At 35.6% G+C, this 18900-nt stretch overlaps 1 protein-coding gene across 1 annotated transcript; it reads left to right on the forward strand.

The window, feature by feature from the left end:
* The first annotated feature begins 18011 nt into the window (after positions 1–18011).
* LOC145687235 (uncharacterized) lies at positions 18012–18416 on the forward strand. Its single transcript, XM_081760708.1, has one exon. It carries the CDS (start codon positions 18012–18014, stop codon positions 18414–18416), a length of 405 nt encoding a protein of 134 aa, XP_081616834.1.
* Positions 18417–18900: the final 484 nt, after the last annotated feature.

The raw sequence follows: 18900 nt of genomic DNA on the forward strand, positions 1-18900 counted from the left end.
AAATAGTGGTACTTTATTGTTGTAAAGGAGTTTCAATCAGTGCGTTTTGTTTTCTTCTGTGAGGACAAAGGTTGTGATGTAACATTAAAGGGGGGTTGTCGAAAACACGAGCCTTTATTTGTAACGTGAACCGGATTTCGACAAGGTTTCGAATTCATGCTCAGTAGTGCAAATATAATTTTAACTGAATATCTAAACGTACAAGTATGTTCAGTTGCATAATTCTCCTGTAGTTGACTGTAACCTCAGATCGACATGGAATGTCGAAATCAGGTTCCTGCATGTCGAATTGAGGATCAACGAAGTAACTACTCAGTTCAGAAAATTTAAGTTGTGTTCTTTTGCCCGTCTGATAATTTCTTCATAATAATAAAACAATATTTGAAGCTGAGAAGAGATTACTACTACTAATAATGTCGGCTTAATGTTTTACATGGATATAATTGAAGGTATCGAATTCAGATACCGCAACTGTCGAAACCAGGTTAAGTGTGTCGAATTCGGGTTCCATTGGCGAGTTCCGGTTTCATAAAAATTTCTAACATTAACACCTGAGCCTTGAAGTAACTTTTAGTATTAGTAGAGACTGTACATTTCAAGGAAAAAAATGGGCTAACACCGACCAATATTATGGCCACAATAGGCAATTGATTTTGAAAAAGGGCCTTAACCTGTCGAAATCCGGTGCGATTACCTTATACATATACAGGAGCGGATCCAAGGGGGGCTATAGGGGCTATAGCCACCCCTTGACGCTCAGGTATACACTGGATAAAATGGGCTTCAATCCTGCTTTACAGTGGACAAAGCTGCAAACTATGGTTTAGCCCCTCCCTTGATCATATCCTGGATCCACCACTGTATATATATATATATATATATATATATATATATATATCAATTCTTACTTACTAATTCGCCTACTTATGTAATTTTTATGAAATGCAGGGAAGGGGAATGCATTTTTTTTTCTATGCGACATTCTGATTACAGTCTAAAATTAAACTAGCGTGAGTCAGTTACGAGACTGTGGAAATGGATCAACAGATATACATCTAAAAGTAAATGTACGTACTTGGGAGGGGGAAAATGCCGTAAATGTCTAACTTTATCATTCAGTAAACATCCTCAACACTTTTCTACTGACAGAAAAGGTACGAAACGAATGAAATACTCTTTCACACTCAAAAGGAAGGGAGAAGAGAGCATTTGCCATCAGACGAATGAATATGGTCAACCACTTCGAGCATTTTCACGGCTCACTTCAAACGAAAGACGAGCATTCTACATCAGGTTGTCAAGTTCTCCTTTGTTCCCGTTCCGTTCCGGCCAATCTTTTTAGTTCCAAAGTCTCGAAAACTTTCCGTTCTGTTGTCTCTCCCACACAGTTGCTAGCTCCTCATCAGCAGAAGATGAAATACCAGCCAATGTTTCATGTCTAAAACAGAGCGACTTCCTCGAATGGCCCATTTGACTCCTCGGATTGTACCAGATGCTTGGGATTCATTGCGTTGCAGAAGCGACTTGAGCATGGGGAGACCACACGTTGCTTAAGTATGTTAACTGCAAAAGCACGTTGGAAAGAATCAAGTTTATGGATCAGAAGGAACGTGTCTTGTTAACATTGCAAGGCAAATGAGAAAGATAGCGATACAATGTCTACAAATGGAGAAAAACCTTAATGAAAATGGTGATTTCATCTCACAGGAAAATGTCTCCAGACGATAAACAGCCTGATATCTTAACAGAAAGGAGATATAAAAGGGACTTCCAAAGCACACGTGATAAAATAAAATAAAATAAATTCTTAATTATGACTACTATCCTCTGTTTTAGAAGATTTAATTTAAAATATACCTTACGTTGTCCTCAATGCCAGCGGATATCTTAAGAATTTTAATTCTCTTATTATAACTGTTAAGGTAAAATTCATCCTAATACGCAGATGCGTGGTTTTAATTATTGCAGCCTTATGCACATTCTTAAAACAAATTAGAAAGCAGAAATGACTTTGATATTTACCTTTTACATTAGCATAAAACTTTAAAGCAGGTTTTCAATGTTATATACTTTTTTTTATTGCATTACTGTTTTTTTTTTTTTTTTTGTTATTTCTTCTTTACACTATTAAGTGCATGTCTTTTGCTTTCAGGAATTTCTAAAATAGAGGCGTAATAAAGTGTTTAACGCTCACAAAATAACATAAAATAAGACTGACTATCGATTCATATTTGTGCAGAAAATTAGAGAAATTGTAACATAGTATTTCGTTACTTCAACACTTTATAAAGCCTATTCTATATTCCTATCCACCAAGATGGAAAGAAATCGCGATGGAAATTTTGGGTTAGTTTACATCAATCTACTGATATAAACAATAATAAATGCTATCTGATTGTTTCAGAAGTCAAAATAATTCGTAAGTTGATAAGGTATCTTGTTTCCAATTGCTGACAATACGAAGGACAATATACACCAAAACGAACCATGAGACAGTAGTAATTTTGAGGCACGGCGTATTTAAAATCAGTTATCAAAAATGTGGTGATTCTGAAATTTACTGTTGGTAATATGTGAAACAGTAAAAAAAAAAAAAAAAGTGTTTTGGATGTTAGTACTAAAGTAAATACATACTATATAGGAAAGTTTTTAAATTTATTGCATAGGAGTTAAGTTGCCTCAGTGTCTAATGGTGCACTTTACATTAAAATGGGGGGAGGGAATGAAAATGAATTAAATCATATATATATATATATATATATATATATATATATATATATATATATATATATATATATATATATATATAAATCAAAGGTTGGTGCTCTGTATGCTAAAGAAACGGATGATTAATGTAATGTAATGAAAGTTAAATGACCATGATAAAAGTGATGGAATAAGGCACAGGAGGAAATAATTGAAGTCCAAGGAAACGATATTATTAATCATAAACACACATGAGCTGGGATTCACCAGGAATCCTTTCGCACCAGAGGTAAGAGCTTTACTACTGACTCAACGTGCACACAAATAGGAGAAAATGTCAATATTTTTGTAAAGCATAAATAATTTTGACATTGTTTTGATTTTATAAAGTAGAATTAATGCATCACTATTTTATTACCTACATTGTTACTTCCGCTGCATTTTTGTTTTGTATTATTTTCCTTTTTTTTTTTTTTTGTAAAGAATAATGAATTATCGTTTCATATGATTGAGCCACTTTTTATTAGAGACATTAAATAGTATTTATTAGAGACACTTAATATTAAAAAGTAATATTAATTTCCCCCTTTTCCATCCGGTACGTAGCTGTTGATGTATTGACTCTGCAGCAAGGGGAATCCACAAAAAAAGTTTTGAAATATCTGTAATAAAGCAACATACGTAATGTCTTAAAAATCACAAATTGTACCAATACAAACCTAGAAATGAATATATATATATATAACTACGAAGTATATTGAAACAGTAATAGCAGGAGTTATAATTGACCAGACCTACTTAAGGGTAAAAAAAAAAAAAAAAGAAAGAAAGAAACGTAACTTTGTCCGTTACTAAATAGTGTATTTACTTCGAAATCACTATGAATAAATAAACAGAAAGAAATTAAAAAAGCGTCAGGAAAGCAATTTAGCTTTCCACTGTACAACAATATACTGCAACGAAAAACAGTTTCAAGATGTATTTGATTAACTCTGGAAGTTTGAGTAAGCTGTTGCACATTCTTTGTTGTAAAGAATAAATTGGACGTGCGTTTAGTCTGTATTACAGTTACTGATATACACATTTAAAATATAAGCTTAAATTGTTGTTATATTCAAGTTTAAACTACAATCGTGTACAATTACACTTCATTATTCTAAAAACTTGCGCCTGTTACAAATGTTAATTAATTGAGCATAAAAAGGTTGCGTAAAAGACAACAACAAACAAAATAAAAAAATAAAAGAGGGATAATATTTAAGTGTGTAAATGTAATTTCATACTATTTCAGTACGCAGTAAATCATCACATGGTATTTTTTGATGACAATTCCCATATGTAATTCAATGTAATCTACATGCTTAACACTTGTTTAAGTACTACTTAAAAAACGAACTATGCCTTTAATGTAAAAATATTAAAGGCAATATAATATGCCGTCAGTTTGTGGTTTTGTCATGGTTTACCATAATTTTAGCCATAAAATCTGTTTAAACCAAAGTATCAAGCAAACATTACTATGGAAGGAATCTACTAACGCTACATTACAGTGCTGAAATATTGCAGTGGTTTTGCACTACATGAAAACATTTACTAAGTTTTTACTTTGGTTACCCGTAGTTTGCGTCAATAAAGGTGAACATATATGTACGAACAAACTAAATCACTCCGGAAAGAAAACACACACGGGAACTTCTTCAGGTTGTGTCAATGTTACCTGCCTGTATTTGCAAGAATTATTGTTTGCACTCTGCGCACTTGGGTTGTAAAGACGTTTCTCTCGTGTGCTTGGGTTGGAGAGTCACAATTAATTTCCACAAAAATTGAGAATAGAGAAGTTGTTTGCTGGAATTCTCTGTACAAGCACCGTGCACCTTGCTTTTCGCGTTGTAGTTTCTTAGAACAACACTTCCCTCTCCTGAAGCTGCTATTCAACATCAAACAACAGAACATTATATCTCCTCAAAACTCAGTTGTTCCCAGCCACTTGATAAATAATTACCGTCATTACATTACTTCAAGAATTCCTTGTAGCTGTTGAGTAGCAGCGGTAAAGAAATCGGGGAGTTACTTTAGCTTTCAAAACAAACTATTCAATAGATGAGTAGTCGTTTTAAAGAGCCGCTTTAGTTTAACTTACAAGGTATCCTTCTTCTTCTTTTTTCCTCCTTTCCCCGGATACCTCTCTTGTACTTTCAACATTATCTCTACGCCTTAGAATCCTTTACTTTGCACTGTTTCCCCCTATGTAATCCACTGTCACTCCGTAGTAAGGTGACAAATAACGCTGAGAGAGAGCATGGTTCTTCTAACAAGATGACGAAGTGCTGTGAGGAAAAAGGACAAGAATGAAGAATGGAAGCTGAAAGAGAAAGCAAGAGAGAAAGAGAGAGAGAAAGAGAGAGACGAAGTTGAGAAATTTCCTCACCTTCCAACTCTTTGCTGTACAACCACTCCTACCACTACTACTCCGCGTAGCTCTTCTAGCTTTCCCAACCAAAGTAGTAAATAGGAGAACCCCGTCTGCGCTCGTCCGAAGGCTTTGATTCCGACCACTGTGGCTATGTTTACACGATGTTCTAAAGTGGATGCTCTTACGAAGGGCTATTACTGTAAGACAACAGGAAGCAACTTGCTAACCTTTAAAGCGGTTGCATCGAATAAAACTCGAGTCTGACAAGGACAGCAAAGTCAAGCAGAAGTTGTTGATTTGTGTGGACTTGTGTGCATCGTGCGAGTTTCGGTATACGTTTTATACGAGCAAGCAGAAACATGAACAGTGTGCATTCAATATTTTACAACTAAACATGAACAGACAAAAGTTCTTGTAGCTCTAAGTCCTTGTTCGAAGAAACTATTTACAAGACAGCCACGTAATCTAAATAAGTACAAATAAAGGAAAAATCACCAAAACACAATAGAAAAAAAATACTAATAGAATGTCTAATGCAGAAATTATGAATATGCGCCATAATATATAATCTCTCCCTCACTTAGTGTTCTACATTAGAAAGTGAGATTGAAAATTTAATTGTAATTTTGCAATTTCATTGATTATTTACTAAAATGGATTATGAACTAGCAATGATCAGAATTTGTATATAGCAAATTATTCAAGGTTAACTAAATTGAAGTTACAATACAACAAAATTTTACAGTTTAGGCAATTTTGGAAGAAACTATATTTATTATTTTCAATATCCAATACCTAACGTGCGGTATGAGTTTCGTATACAAAATTATTGATGTAAGTTCATAGAAAGAAATCATGTGACCGTGGGACTTTCATAGCCAGGAAGGAAGAGTAAAATCGTTTTCAAAAAAGTAGAGACACAATAGTTGTAACATTGCTACTCTTTGTTCTACATTGAATTATTGTTCTGCAAACCCCGATGCGTTTTGTTTTTTATCTGAAAAAAAGTTAATTCTTACATTGATCCGAAAAAGACGAACGCAATTATCTCGTGTAATGTGCAATTTACTCAAAAGATCAACCGAGAATAGTCATAAAAACAAAAAGTTTTAATAATAATAATAATAATAATAATAATAATAATAATAATAATAATAATAATAATAATAATAATAATAATTTGGTATTCGAGTTAATATTAGACGGCGCATTTATGTTTACTTTTTGATTAGAAATGCAACTTGTTTCTTACTTTGCTATGTAAACTACATGATAAATCTCCACAAAATGACGACACCAGGCATTCGCGTTCGATTCCCGACGGAAACACATCGGGTTCAGATCCCACGTCTCATATAGCCTCAATGCTGAAAGGGATGTCTTTTTTGCAATACAACGATCCAACTAATCCATAAATGTGGAACATGTTATTTCCATTGTGTAATATTTTACTGTTCATTCCCTTCGAAATCGTGTAGTTACAATAGGAATAATTTCAGAATATATATATATATATATATATATATATATATATATATATATATATATATATATATATATATATATATATATTCGACGTTCTTGTATAGTTTTTGTTTGAGGAGAATACACCACCAGAATGACCAAGATTTTCGGGCACCCTGTACATGAAACGGTGAATAGTTACTTTGACCTTTTCTTTGGTGACATTTCGGTGGTACAGATGTAAATAATTTTATCATGTTATAAATATTGAAAACATATTAACGTTTCCTGAAGAAAAAAGATAAAAATATCACAATAAAGTGATTCTTTCTACTTACCATGTCTGATGTGGTCTTTCTATTATTATGAAGATAATTATGATGTTTCTTTATTTCCATATTGTTAGCTTTCCGCTGTTCTTGAGCTGTCTACACTCATTACAACAATACTAAAGTGTTTGCATAAAAGAAAGGGTTGAGGAAGAAGGGTGATTTCATCCATTCTTTTGTTTTGAACTTTTCTACTTCCCTCGTCTCCCTTCTTAGGCCAATATGGATGTACATTGAGCAAGCTTGCCTGGATCAGACACTTCCCATTACGGGCTAATGAGAGATGTCAGTTTTCATCTTTCATTTACGGCCTATGTCATCATGTAGCGAGGTGGAAAATCCTAGAGCGTTTGGATGGGCTCTACCGGACACTTGCGGCTAGCGCGTTACACCATGGAAATCACAAGTGAAGCATCGTCAATCACTGCTTTGTACATGTGCTGGCAAGAAGTGTGGCGAGGACACTTTTCCCGGTCGGGAGTCCAAATGATCGACGAGCCATCTTGTCTCTTTCGTCCGCTCCACTTGCGCTCCCATTTCATGCTACATGCATTTTCTAATGAATTTCTCCAGCTTTTCATGAAAGATCGAACACACAGCTTGACTCAACCACAAATTTTGAAATTATTTCTTAATAGATTCCTGTTTATCTTTCTTCCCTCTCTGCTCTAGTCATATCGAAAAAGAAAAATAAAATGAAAAAAGAAAAAAAATCTACTAAATATAATTCTTAATAAAAAGTGGCAGTTTGAGATCAAGAAAGTAATATAAGTAGTTCTTTCAAGCTAATTTATCTTGATAGAGCATCGGGAATAATGGAAAAATGTGAAATTAGATCATCAACTTTGGGATATTGAATCTACTGTATACTAAACTCCCTGGCGTTACAAACTACAGACGGTTGAGTGAATGTAGTAAGCATTTCAACTTTTATATAATCTATTTCTGCCTCGCTAGAGCAGAGTTTCTGCCTCTTGTAAGCCTGCAATTGCCTCCACGTTTAGGTGAACATTTTTATATATGTAACTAGTGATGGCTCTATAGTGTAGTTACAAAATCACGTGCCTTCCCAATCAACATGAAGATTAAGAAGTATACCAGAGATTTGACAACATATCGTAAGATATCATCTTTGACGTCACCCTCTGTTTGTATGTTCTTTCTACAGTCTTCCCGCAGTCCTTTAAACGCTTCATTTTATGTACAATGTACTCATACTCTCACATTGACTGAAGAAGAAAAGTATCCATTTTCAACCTCCTTGCGGTAGCCATGCAGTCCTGGTGTTAATATAAGGTGTTAAAAATTATACCGAAAAATTGTAAGATGTGATTTACCTCACTAAAATATGAGATAAAGTTCATATAGGCCTGTGAGGAAAAGTGCATAATTTCAGAGCAAGGGCTGTCCAAAATCGTGGAAAAAACTGCATTTCAACACCCGTCATTTCGAATTCGAGAATCCACAGTGTGGCGGTCAATATCAGCGTAATGAAAGTTACACATACTAAATCCAAAAATCCATATTTCACCAATGTATGCGTAAGGAACTTCCTTACTCCCAGGCATGCTCCCAACACAATTCTCAAATATGCTCTGACTTCAAGATGGGATTAAAATAGGCAAATGCTACACCTTGACAGCAGCGAACACGGAATACTTCGGCGGGAAGTCTGAAGTATTAGAGACCGCCAGCACCATGGTCCCTTGTGTTCGGAATAACAAGTGCTACGATTTATTATTTCACTTTTATACGTTAAAGAAACCTAAAATATACCGCGAAAAAGGGGGCGCGGTGGCTCAGTGGTACAGCGTTCATCTCCGGTGCTTGGGGTCCCTGGTTCGATCCCAGCTTGCGCCGTGTGAACTTTGTGGTGGACAAACACCGTGCTTGTGGGTTTTCTCGGAGTTCTCCCGTTTCCTCCCACTTTCTTCATTCCACCATTTCACTCATCTCTCATCATCACCGTCTCCTTTAGCCTAACCGGCATAACCGTGGGACGTAAAACTTAAAGATTTCATTTCATTTTTATACCGCAAAAATTATAATTCCCGCCAGTTGATGCATGTTATAAATATTCCAAATGTCAGAATGTTGCCAATTTCTTACACTGAAAGTTTAATTTGTGTTTTACCTCGTATAATTTTGTCTTGAATTGAAAATGAGACATATCGTCTTGAAATTCGAGATGAGTCGAGACTCCTTGAGACTAGTCATGAGACAGCACTTTCTCGAGATGAGTAGAAATAACTATATCTCGACTCCCGTCGTCTCATGGGCATTTCTAAGCATGACATATTTTATTCCAGAAGTGATTGCGAGAAATTCTAGTACAGTGGCCCGTAGTCTTATGTAGTCTTATATTGTGTTTAATAAAAAAGTAATAATAATAATAATAATAATAATAATAATAATAATAATAATAATAATAATAATAATAATAATAATAATAATAATAATTACTCCGCTACATATTTTATACTATTTTGTCAAGCAGATTGACGAAACTGAATGATTACTATGATAAACTGCTTTTGTTGATTACTATGATAAAGTTGAAGAATGCATTGACTAATATTTGTAAGAACTTCTAAACAATACAGTAGTCAACTACAAAACATATACAGGATGTTTCAAAACAATACCGGGGTGATAAGGGAGGTTGGGAGGTGATTCCTGACAGCAAGATAAGACAAAAATTATGAACCAACCTGAGTGCACAAATGCTTGCTTTCAGAGTTATAAGTTGGCGAAAACAAAACAAAACAAAACAAAACAAAAAAGACTTCAAAGGACCATAGCACCTAAAATATGGGACCTACCGTAGTCGGGTTAGAACTTTACTTAGAAACTAATGCGTGCGCTGTCCAAAAATATGTTTCCGAATCCTGTAGTACTCACGCAACATTTTTTATAAAGGGAGTTTGTCTATGGGCACATAATTTGGAGTACTCACCAACTACATCTATAAAAATTGTTGCGGAAGTGCAGTAGGATTCTGAAACTTGGATATTTGGATATGACACATACTATTTCCTAAGTAAAGTTCTGACCCGGCTACGATAGGTCCCATAATTTTGGAGCTATGGACCTTTAAAGTTCATTTTTTCATGTTTTCGGCAGCCTATAACTCCGAAATGGCTGATTTCTGCACCCGGGTTGGCCCATACTTTTTTTTTGCATTATCTTGGTGTTAGGAAATCAGATCCCAAATGTTATTGGGATTTTTTTAAACACCCTGTATAAACTGACCCTCGTATACACATAAACTGCATACATATCAATGCCATTATCAGACAATCAACATGCATAAAAATAAAAATGTGTGGGCAAAATGTTAAATTAGAAGACATTAAACGAGGTTTGGACAATATGGTTAATGAGTGTGCTACTTTGAGTACAAGCCACCTCATGTTGGTACTCGTAATTCTTTCTTTTTCTTTAGTTGAAATATCTAGTATAAATATTCGTTCTCAACTAGACATAAGGATAAAATGAATACTCTTTTGTACCGCGGGAATTTTCGTCTGCTGCAAGATCTTATCTCTTGCGTACACTTGCATGAAATACAAAAAAAAAAAAAAAAAAAAAAAACATGTTTGAGAAATCTGATGAGCACGAATGCATCACCGTTGTAAAATAATAGTTGTTTTTTTGACGCATGTTCCAAACTGTACATAAAATGAGAGAAAATATAGAGCAGCTGCAGATCAGCGTTCCTTGGCTGGAAATAACCAAACTGATAGCCAATTCCATTTCAAGTTCACGGCACGTCTTTCACGAGCGGTTATCTTTTGATCCCCTGAACCTGACAGCAGATAAACGATTTCTATAGCTTTTCTGTAGCATACACCTAAAGAAATCATATGACGCACATCCCTTTTGTTGCTCAAAGGGTTTCGAACGATAGCCTTTCTGTTCAGTCCACTGAATGGAGAACTACGCCCTTTTGTAACGATTTGTGTGTCTGCTTTTAGACAGAACACTTTTTTATATCTATATATTATTTCTTGCATTTAAATAACGTACTGAAAAAATGTGTTGAGATATTTATCATAATGTTGCCTACATAACGTATACAAAGAATACTGATATCATGTCTAGAAACTAAGAGAAAACGAAATATGTTTCCAAAATTTCAAAGATACCAATATCATTACGGTTCTTTTCAAATACATTAATTGTCAGTGTCATTAGTAGTCGTTTTCTGGTAAATACGTTCATGTGTAGCACGTACTCGATTCCCGGTGGAAGCATGAAATTTTTAAGTTGACTTCGAGTATCTGCCAGAAGCTAGTTGAGTTGGAGATAGTGATACTTGGTTTAGAAAGCGAGAAATAACAACAATGCTAGTTCAAGTGCTAACTAAAAACCATGGAGTAACAATGGCTCAGTGGTAGTCCGCTCATCTTTGGTGCGTGGGGTTTCTGGATAGATCGAAGCTCTTGCCAAATGGGCTTGAGTTTTAAAGGCTTTAATGTGAGTGGGGAATGTATTTTCTTATGGTTTCCTGTTGCTTTCCACTTTCTTAATTAGACTATTTCGTTCATTCTCATCGTCACCACCTTCAATACGACTAGGAACACACCCGTGAGATTTGGGGTCCCGGGTTCAATCCCAGCCCCCGCCAAGTGAACTTTGTGGTGGACAAACACCGTGTGTGTGGGTTTTCTCGGGGTTCTCCCGTTTACTCCCACTTTCTTCATTCCACCATTTCATTCATTACTTATCATCACCGTCTCCTTTGGCCTAACCGGCGTAACCGCGGGACGTAAAACTCAAAGATTTCATTTCATTTCATTTACACCCGTGAGACGTTAAATTTTCCGGCCATACTCCCTCGCGCTGTGCAGTTGTAACGCCAAGGAGTTTCGTTATAATTTCTTCACCTTAATTATAAGGAGTTCAGTTTAGCAAATCTTTATATATTTATCTTGTTCGTGTGTCAGTCCGTTCGAGAGAAAAAAAAATGATGGATCGCCATCAGTTATGGCCAGGATGTAGAGAGGACGAAGTTATAGTTCGTTAATGGAGGTTATACCCGTTTTAACGTTGATCACTATAGAGCAAACACGGTAACAAATAGAGAGAACCTGTTTTCTGCAATCAATTAAGTGTCCCAAGAATATACAACTAGCTTCAAAAATCTATATACGCTTTGAACTGTCACAAAAAAAAATTATTTTCCAATCTACAAGGTTAAATTTCTGGAGATAAAAGTAATGTTATATTTTCTCAACAAGTATCAACAAAATTGTTGGTCTAGCTGTGCAACAATCCAGTTAGTATGAAGAGTGTAACATCAACATGGTGGACGGATGTTTGATTTTCGAAGAATGGAAGCTGATCATAAGTGGTACTGGCAGTTTGAGAATATTGCTGCGATTCAGAGACAGTGGAGATGTGAGTAATGGGAACGATTCACTTTCAAGGGTAAAAATTACACGTCTACGAGACAAATTCTAGGTTCATGAAACAGTGTCTGATGTGCAGAAGGGTCTATCAGGGCGACTTAGCACGCCTACAAGTACCAATTCATCAGTTGCGGTGCTGGAACTGTTTCAGTGTTCACCTCAAAAATCTTCCAAGGCAGAGATCACATGAATGTGGTGTAAGTACTACTGTAGTAATGCGCTAAGTACACTGAATAAAGTTAAGTGACGACGACATAGAATTCAGGATACAATTCTATGAATGGATTCCGGAGATGGTAACATGTGAAGCAAGATTTATGCGTAATATTGTTTGGTCCGATGAAGCATAATTAAAATTTAATGTAACTCTCAATAGGTATATTTACTGGACTGAAGCTAATTCTCATTACTGCTGAAAAGCCTGCGAATTTGCCTGGCGCTAATGTGTGGTGTGGTTTTTCTCCTAGGGAACTCATTGACCTTTATTATGTTGCACAGAAAAGATGAGGGGTAACGTCGTAAACCACGCAAGTTGGACACACTTTTGGATGAGATTCAAACGCCGTGCGCAGAAATCTCATTGGACATTTGGTTCGAAGTACGAAAACATATGCGATTCATACTCAGAAATATATCAATGCCGAAGGCCACCATTTTAAACATTTACTTTAACCACCATTTAGAACATTCAGTTTGACAAGAAAGTATACTTATTTTTTAAAAAAATGTACGGTGGCCTTACTTCTAAAAAAAATAATTTTGTACGTTGGAAGAAAATGTTATAAGCCAGTTGAAAACGTATCACACCCAGTATCTATTTCATTTCCACACTAGTCTTTCTACTGAAACCGGAAGTGATAGAAATATACTGAATGTTCTTTCTGGTTTCAGTGTTAATTATGAAAATAGCATGCCATACAAACCTAACTTAGTCACAATGTGTACACGTGACAGTGCTACTTAAAAGAATAAAAATGCGAAACAGAAAATAACTCGTTTTTACCACACGTTGGTTCGATGCTTGCCCTGTCCTGTCTGACGCTATATCTGTCCTCTCCAACACCTTTCTCTCTCTCTCTCTCTCTCTCTTTCTCTTTCTGTAGGTCTCCTCTGCACAATATATGACACTAGGCTCTGTTCCATTACTCACAGTTTTCTGTTTTGCACTGTGCCTTGGCTATGCTGTGTTGAATGGAAGTAGGTGATCAGGCTAGGTGGTGTTGGCTCAAACAGCCTATGTTAGTGAAGTCAGAGTAAATAAGAGTAATGACATAGGAGCCATTTTTGAGGTATCTGGAGATTGTCTCAAACATTTTGATTGCCCAATCGTCTATTCCAGGATTACTCACTTCCATTCCGTTCTTTATTGAAGAACTAGCAGCGTTCACCCCGCTTCGCTGCGGTCACCCCGGAACGCAATAAACTTTGTTACTTAGATAATTTTTACTTTTTCGCTTTCAAGTGATATGATAAAAACCATAGAAGATTGCAGTAAATGTTAACATTATATCGCCTGTCATTTATGTTAACCCGCCCCGCTTCGCTGCGGTCACCCCCGAACGCAATAAACTTTGTTACTTAGATAATTTTTACTTTTTCGCTTTCAAGTGATATGATAAAAACCATTATAACGCCTGTCATTTATGTTAACCCGCCGAGTGACACGGTCATGCGGGTTGCATATAAATACGTTTATTTTTATACCTATGATGAACTAACAAAGGATTTGTACGTAATGGACACCTGAATGGTCAATTATCTCAAGACACTGGTAATTGAAAATTAAAGTGATATGATAAAAACCATCTAGGGTCCAAATCCTAATAACCCCCCAAAAATAAAAGAAATTGGTTCAGCCGTATTAGCGTGATGAGCGGACAAAGGATTTGTACGTTCTCTTTTATATATATAGAAGATGAGTTGATATTACTCGTACAACTTCCATGAACTTTGGTCTAATGGTCCAGAAGCAACATCATTATGCTACAACTTTCTACTGAAACTGCATAAAAAAACATTTGCAAATTTTGCGTGCGTTTGTTATACGTTCGTAGCTTTGAAAAGAAAAGTGTATCTAGAGTGTTAGCGTGCACTACGACAGGAAGAAACGTTGAAAGGGGTCAAGGCTTTGTCTAAACGTTTTAAAAGTCAAATGTAACAAGAATTGTTTAGACCTACTTCATTTCATTGAGTAATTTCGTTTTATCAGTTTGATTAGTCAATATGTTTTTTTTTTCTAATTTACCGTCCCTTTCAGCACCGAGGCTGTGTGACAAGTGGACTTGCAGCTTATGAGATTCGTACCACATGTGCTCCCAACAAACATACAGCCAATTTATCAACTTTTAGAAAGTAAGTAGAAGTATTAACAAATCAATAAAAACAGACTAGCCACATTAAGGCTCATGAACTATCTTCTTCCAGACATCCTGACTGAAATAACGCCTGTTTCTGTTTTTTTTTTTTTTTTTCTCATTGTCCAATTCAGTTCTTTCTAAGGAAGTACGGGTATATTGATATTTGATAAGTCTATTTAGTTTGGTTCTTTCACTGCAAAACTATATATATATATATATATATATATATATATATATATATATACAGACTGTCCCATAATTCGTGTGTAAACTTTAATTTCATAGTACTCAGAACTGGTAAAAGCTAGAACTGTGAACTTTGCAGGCAATTTAGAGGAAGGTCAGAAGATTTGTTTGATAGCAAAACGAGATCGCGGGTATTATTGTTTGCGGAGTTACAGGGTCAAAGGTCAAAATGCAATTTTTTCCTTATGGGATTTCAATGTTAAATAGTAGTCTCACATGCCATTTTTTTTGAATATCCATCTCCGGTAGCAAAAATTGGTATATCGACATAAATTCTGATCCGAAACAATCTGATAACGAGAAATTTGGGCAATCGTGACCCGGTGACCTCTAGCAGGTCATCTGTGACCTTTGAAGAAAAAGCTCCCTTTTCAACAACTTATTGTACACAACTAATTCAGTTGAGGATAATATTAAAAACACATATGCACAAAGGAACTACTGAACATCCTTTTTAGCAAAACGAAGAGGTCAGCAATATCATCAGAGGTCAATGGTCACGTAGTTAAAATGTCATATTTGATGTGTTAACAAATAAGAAACTGTGACATTGGAAACAATGCTTTGAAGTGCCATAGAACACATGCATAAAGATCCTTCCAACGAGTGTGTATGGGCATAGGGAAAAGGTCATCATAAGAGGTCAAAGGTCACGCAGTTAAAATTTCATGTTTGATGTGTTAGCAACGATGAAACTGTGACGTTTGAAAAATGGTTTGAGCTACCATGGAACACATGCATAAAGGTCCTTCGAATTGGTGTATATGGGCATAACAAAAAGGTCAACAATGTCATAAAAGGTCAAAGGTCACGCAGTTAAAAATTCATGTTTGATGTGTTAACAAATATGAAACTGTGACGTTAGAAAGAATGATTTGAGGTTTCACAGGACACATGCATGCTGCACAGAACACAAATCCTTCCAATTGGTGTGTATGAGGATAGTAAAAAGTCAACAATGTCATAAAAGTTCAAAGTTCACGTAGTTAAAATGTCGTGTTTGATGTGTTAGCAAGTATGAAACTGTGACGTTAGAAAGAATAATTGGAGCTCGCATAGAACACATGCAGAAAGGTCCTTCCAACGGATGTGTATGGGCACAGGAAAAAGATCAAGAACGTCCTTAAAGGTCAAAGGTCACACAGTTAAAATTTCATGTTTGATGTATTAACAAGTATGAAACTGTGATGTTGGAAATAAGGATTTGAGCTGCCATAGAAAATATGCATAAAGGTCTTTCCAATTGGTATGTATAGGCATAGGAAAAAGGTCAACAATGTCATAAAAGGTCAAAGGTCACGCAGTTAAAATGACGTGTTTGATGTGTTAACAAGTATGAAACTGTGACGTTAGAAAGAATAATTGGAGCTCGTATAGAACACATGCATAAAGGTCCTTCCAAGGGGAGTGCATGGGCTTAGAAAAAGGTCAACAATGTCATAAAAGGTCAAAGGTCACGCAGTTAAAACATGATAGTTTGTATTAGCAAATATGAAAGTGTAACGTTTGAAAAGTGATTTGACTTGCCATAGAATACATGCAAAGAGGCGGCCATGGAATACATGCATAATTAATGGTCAACAATGTCATAAAAGGTCACGAAATAAGAAGTTTATAGTACGTATATTGGCAAGTATGAGACGGCAATGTTTGAGAACTATTTAGTTGGTATGGTATATAAAATTAAGAATATTTATTTGGGCTCTCGGAAATCTTTTCTTTTAAATAACAAGAATACTTAATTTTAGGAAGTCATTATAGAATGCGCACTATTGTGTGCAGGACATTCTAGGGCATATTGGGTGCAGGATTTTCTTTCGTCTAGATTCTAAAAATACATATTATTTGGGTAGCATTTTCCAATGAAAATATCACATGTAAATGCAAATCACTCAGGAGTTCTCAAAAAAAAAAAAAAAAAAAAAAAAAATTAAAAAATCCTGAGAACAGACTGTACTACAGATTGTTCGTTATTTCTTTGTATCCATATCAAAAAGGATAATGCATTGAAAATAAACTGTTTCCAAGCAATGCATTGTGTTGTGAAGTTTGAGGGGAGAACAAAGATATCCCGTATTCTCATGAAAAATAAATAGGGCAGCCTTAATATTTCCTTGATGCTTACACAGGAAATTGAGAAAATAAAAATAATTCCACTAGAAATAAATTGCTTCCCCATATGTAGGAAGGGACGCACTCTTATCGTTTATTTATACCCTTTTGTGACTGAAGCATAAACACGATCTGTTTATGTTTTGGACTCACGTCAAATAATCAGTCTGTTTCGTTCACAAGGGTGGCTTCGTGTTACTATAATGTTAATCTGGTTGGAGAGAGACAGTGTGGCAGTAGAGTGTGGAGTTGAGCTTAAAATTAAACGAGTTTGTGAATCTTGTGTGTCTTGTGAGTTTGTAAGAAAATAAAAACTGTTATATTTCTTATTTTCCCTATACTCATAGGCCTACGTGCTTGGAAGTGTGTGTGTGTGTGTGTGTGTAATTGTGTAAGTCACAACAGATACTCTAACAAAGGAACAACGTGCCGATTTGCCTCAGTTCTTAGTAGGAAGTAGGTTACAAAAACGCGGAGAATGACGTTTGGACAGTGGGGTGTGAAAATAAGCAATACCCAAATTCTTCATCTTTACAAACAGTTTCGGAATAACTGTTTTAGCAAGGAACATCTTTGTCAGCGACAACGAAAGGCAGGACCACCTGTAAGGATCTCTACCGAGGATACTAAACGCAAAGTGGTTCGTTCTGTGCTTAGTTCACCAAGAAAATCAATCCATCGCTTGAGTGTTGCACCCAACGTTAAAAGAAGTTCACTGAGCAGGATATTGCGGGTGCTTGAGGTTAAGGCGTACAGTATGAAGATTGTACATAAATAACATGATGATTTCAGTGCCAGAATTTTATTTTGTAACTGGTTGATAGACAAATTAAATGAAAATCCCATATAATGTCAGATGAAGTTTTTTTTTTTTTTTTTAAATGGAACGCTGTCTTCGTCACATGAACGGTTCTTGGGACCCAGTCCACCGGCGAAAAGAATTGAACGCTGTGCAGATCAAAAGGGTATTATGGTGTGGATGGGACTAACAGCAACTGGTGTAATAGGACCGTTTTTCTTCAAAGGAAACGTTAATCAAATTACATACCAAAATATGTTGCGAGAATTTCTTTTCCATGAACTTGATCCCTTAAATCTTGATCCACACAATGATATGTGGTTTCAACAGGATGGTGCTCCAGCACATCGTACTAGGGCAGCATTGCAAATTTTAAGAGGAAGGTTTGGAAACCGTTTAATAAGTATAGTTTCTGATATTGAGTGGCCAGCTGGAGGTCCTGATCTAACCCCATGCGACTTCTTTCTATGGGGCTTTCTTAAGCAACAAGTTTATAAAACTCCTTCAGTAACACTTGAAGAACTTCGACGATCGATACAGCGTGCCGTTGAACAGATAACTCCAGACACTCTTTAAAAATCTTCACAAAGACACTTATACACAGAGTGAACTTAAGTTTAGCACATCACGGAGATCACGTGGAATAAATTACAAAGTACTAAAAAGATTTACAGTCTACAAGGACGTCAGTGTCTGTTGTAGAGGTAAGACAATATTTCAAATATTTATGTGCAATAAATAGCTATTAATATGTTTCAATAAGAAAAAAAAAAAACATTTCGAATGCAGTTTTGCAAGGCTAAGTAATTAACACAAGGTGGGACTCATACTATGTTCAATTCATTGTTTTAAACATCACAGAAACATATTTACCATTGCCTGCAGCATCTGAATTACAAAATTAGGCTTCTTCACCTTATGACAGTATTGACCTTTTCATTATGGTCATGTGCACCCCTTGGAAGGATTTCTGCATTTGTTCCATGGAAGCTCAAATCCGTATTTAAAACGTCACAGTTTTATACTTGCTAACACATCAAACATGAAATTTTAACTATGT

Source organism: Thermobia domestica, chromosome 6 (assembly GCF_964235325.1).
Source record: "Thermobia domestica chromosome 6, izTheDome1.hap1.1, whole genome shotgun sequence".
Taxonomy (NCBI): domain Eukaryota; kingdom Metazoa; phylum Arthropoda; class Insecta; order Zygentoma; family Lepismatidae; genus Thermobia; species Thermobia domestica.

What these genes read in the sequence shown, in the direction of transcription:
- LOC145687235 (XM_081760708.1), top strand. Translation starts at nt 18,012, where the DNA reads ATGGTGTGGATGGGACTAACAGCAACTGGTGTAATAGGACCGTTTTTC.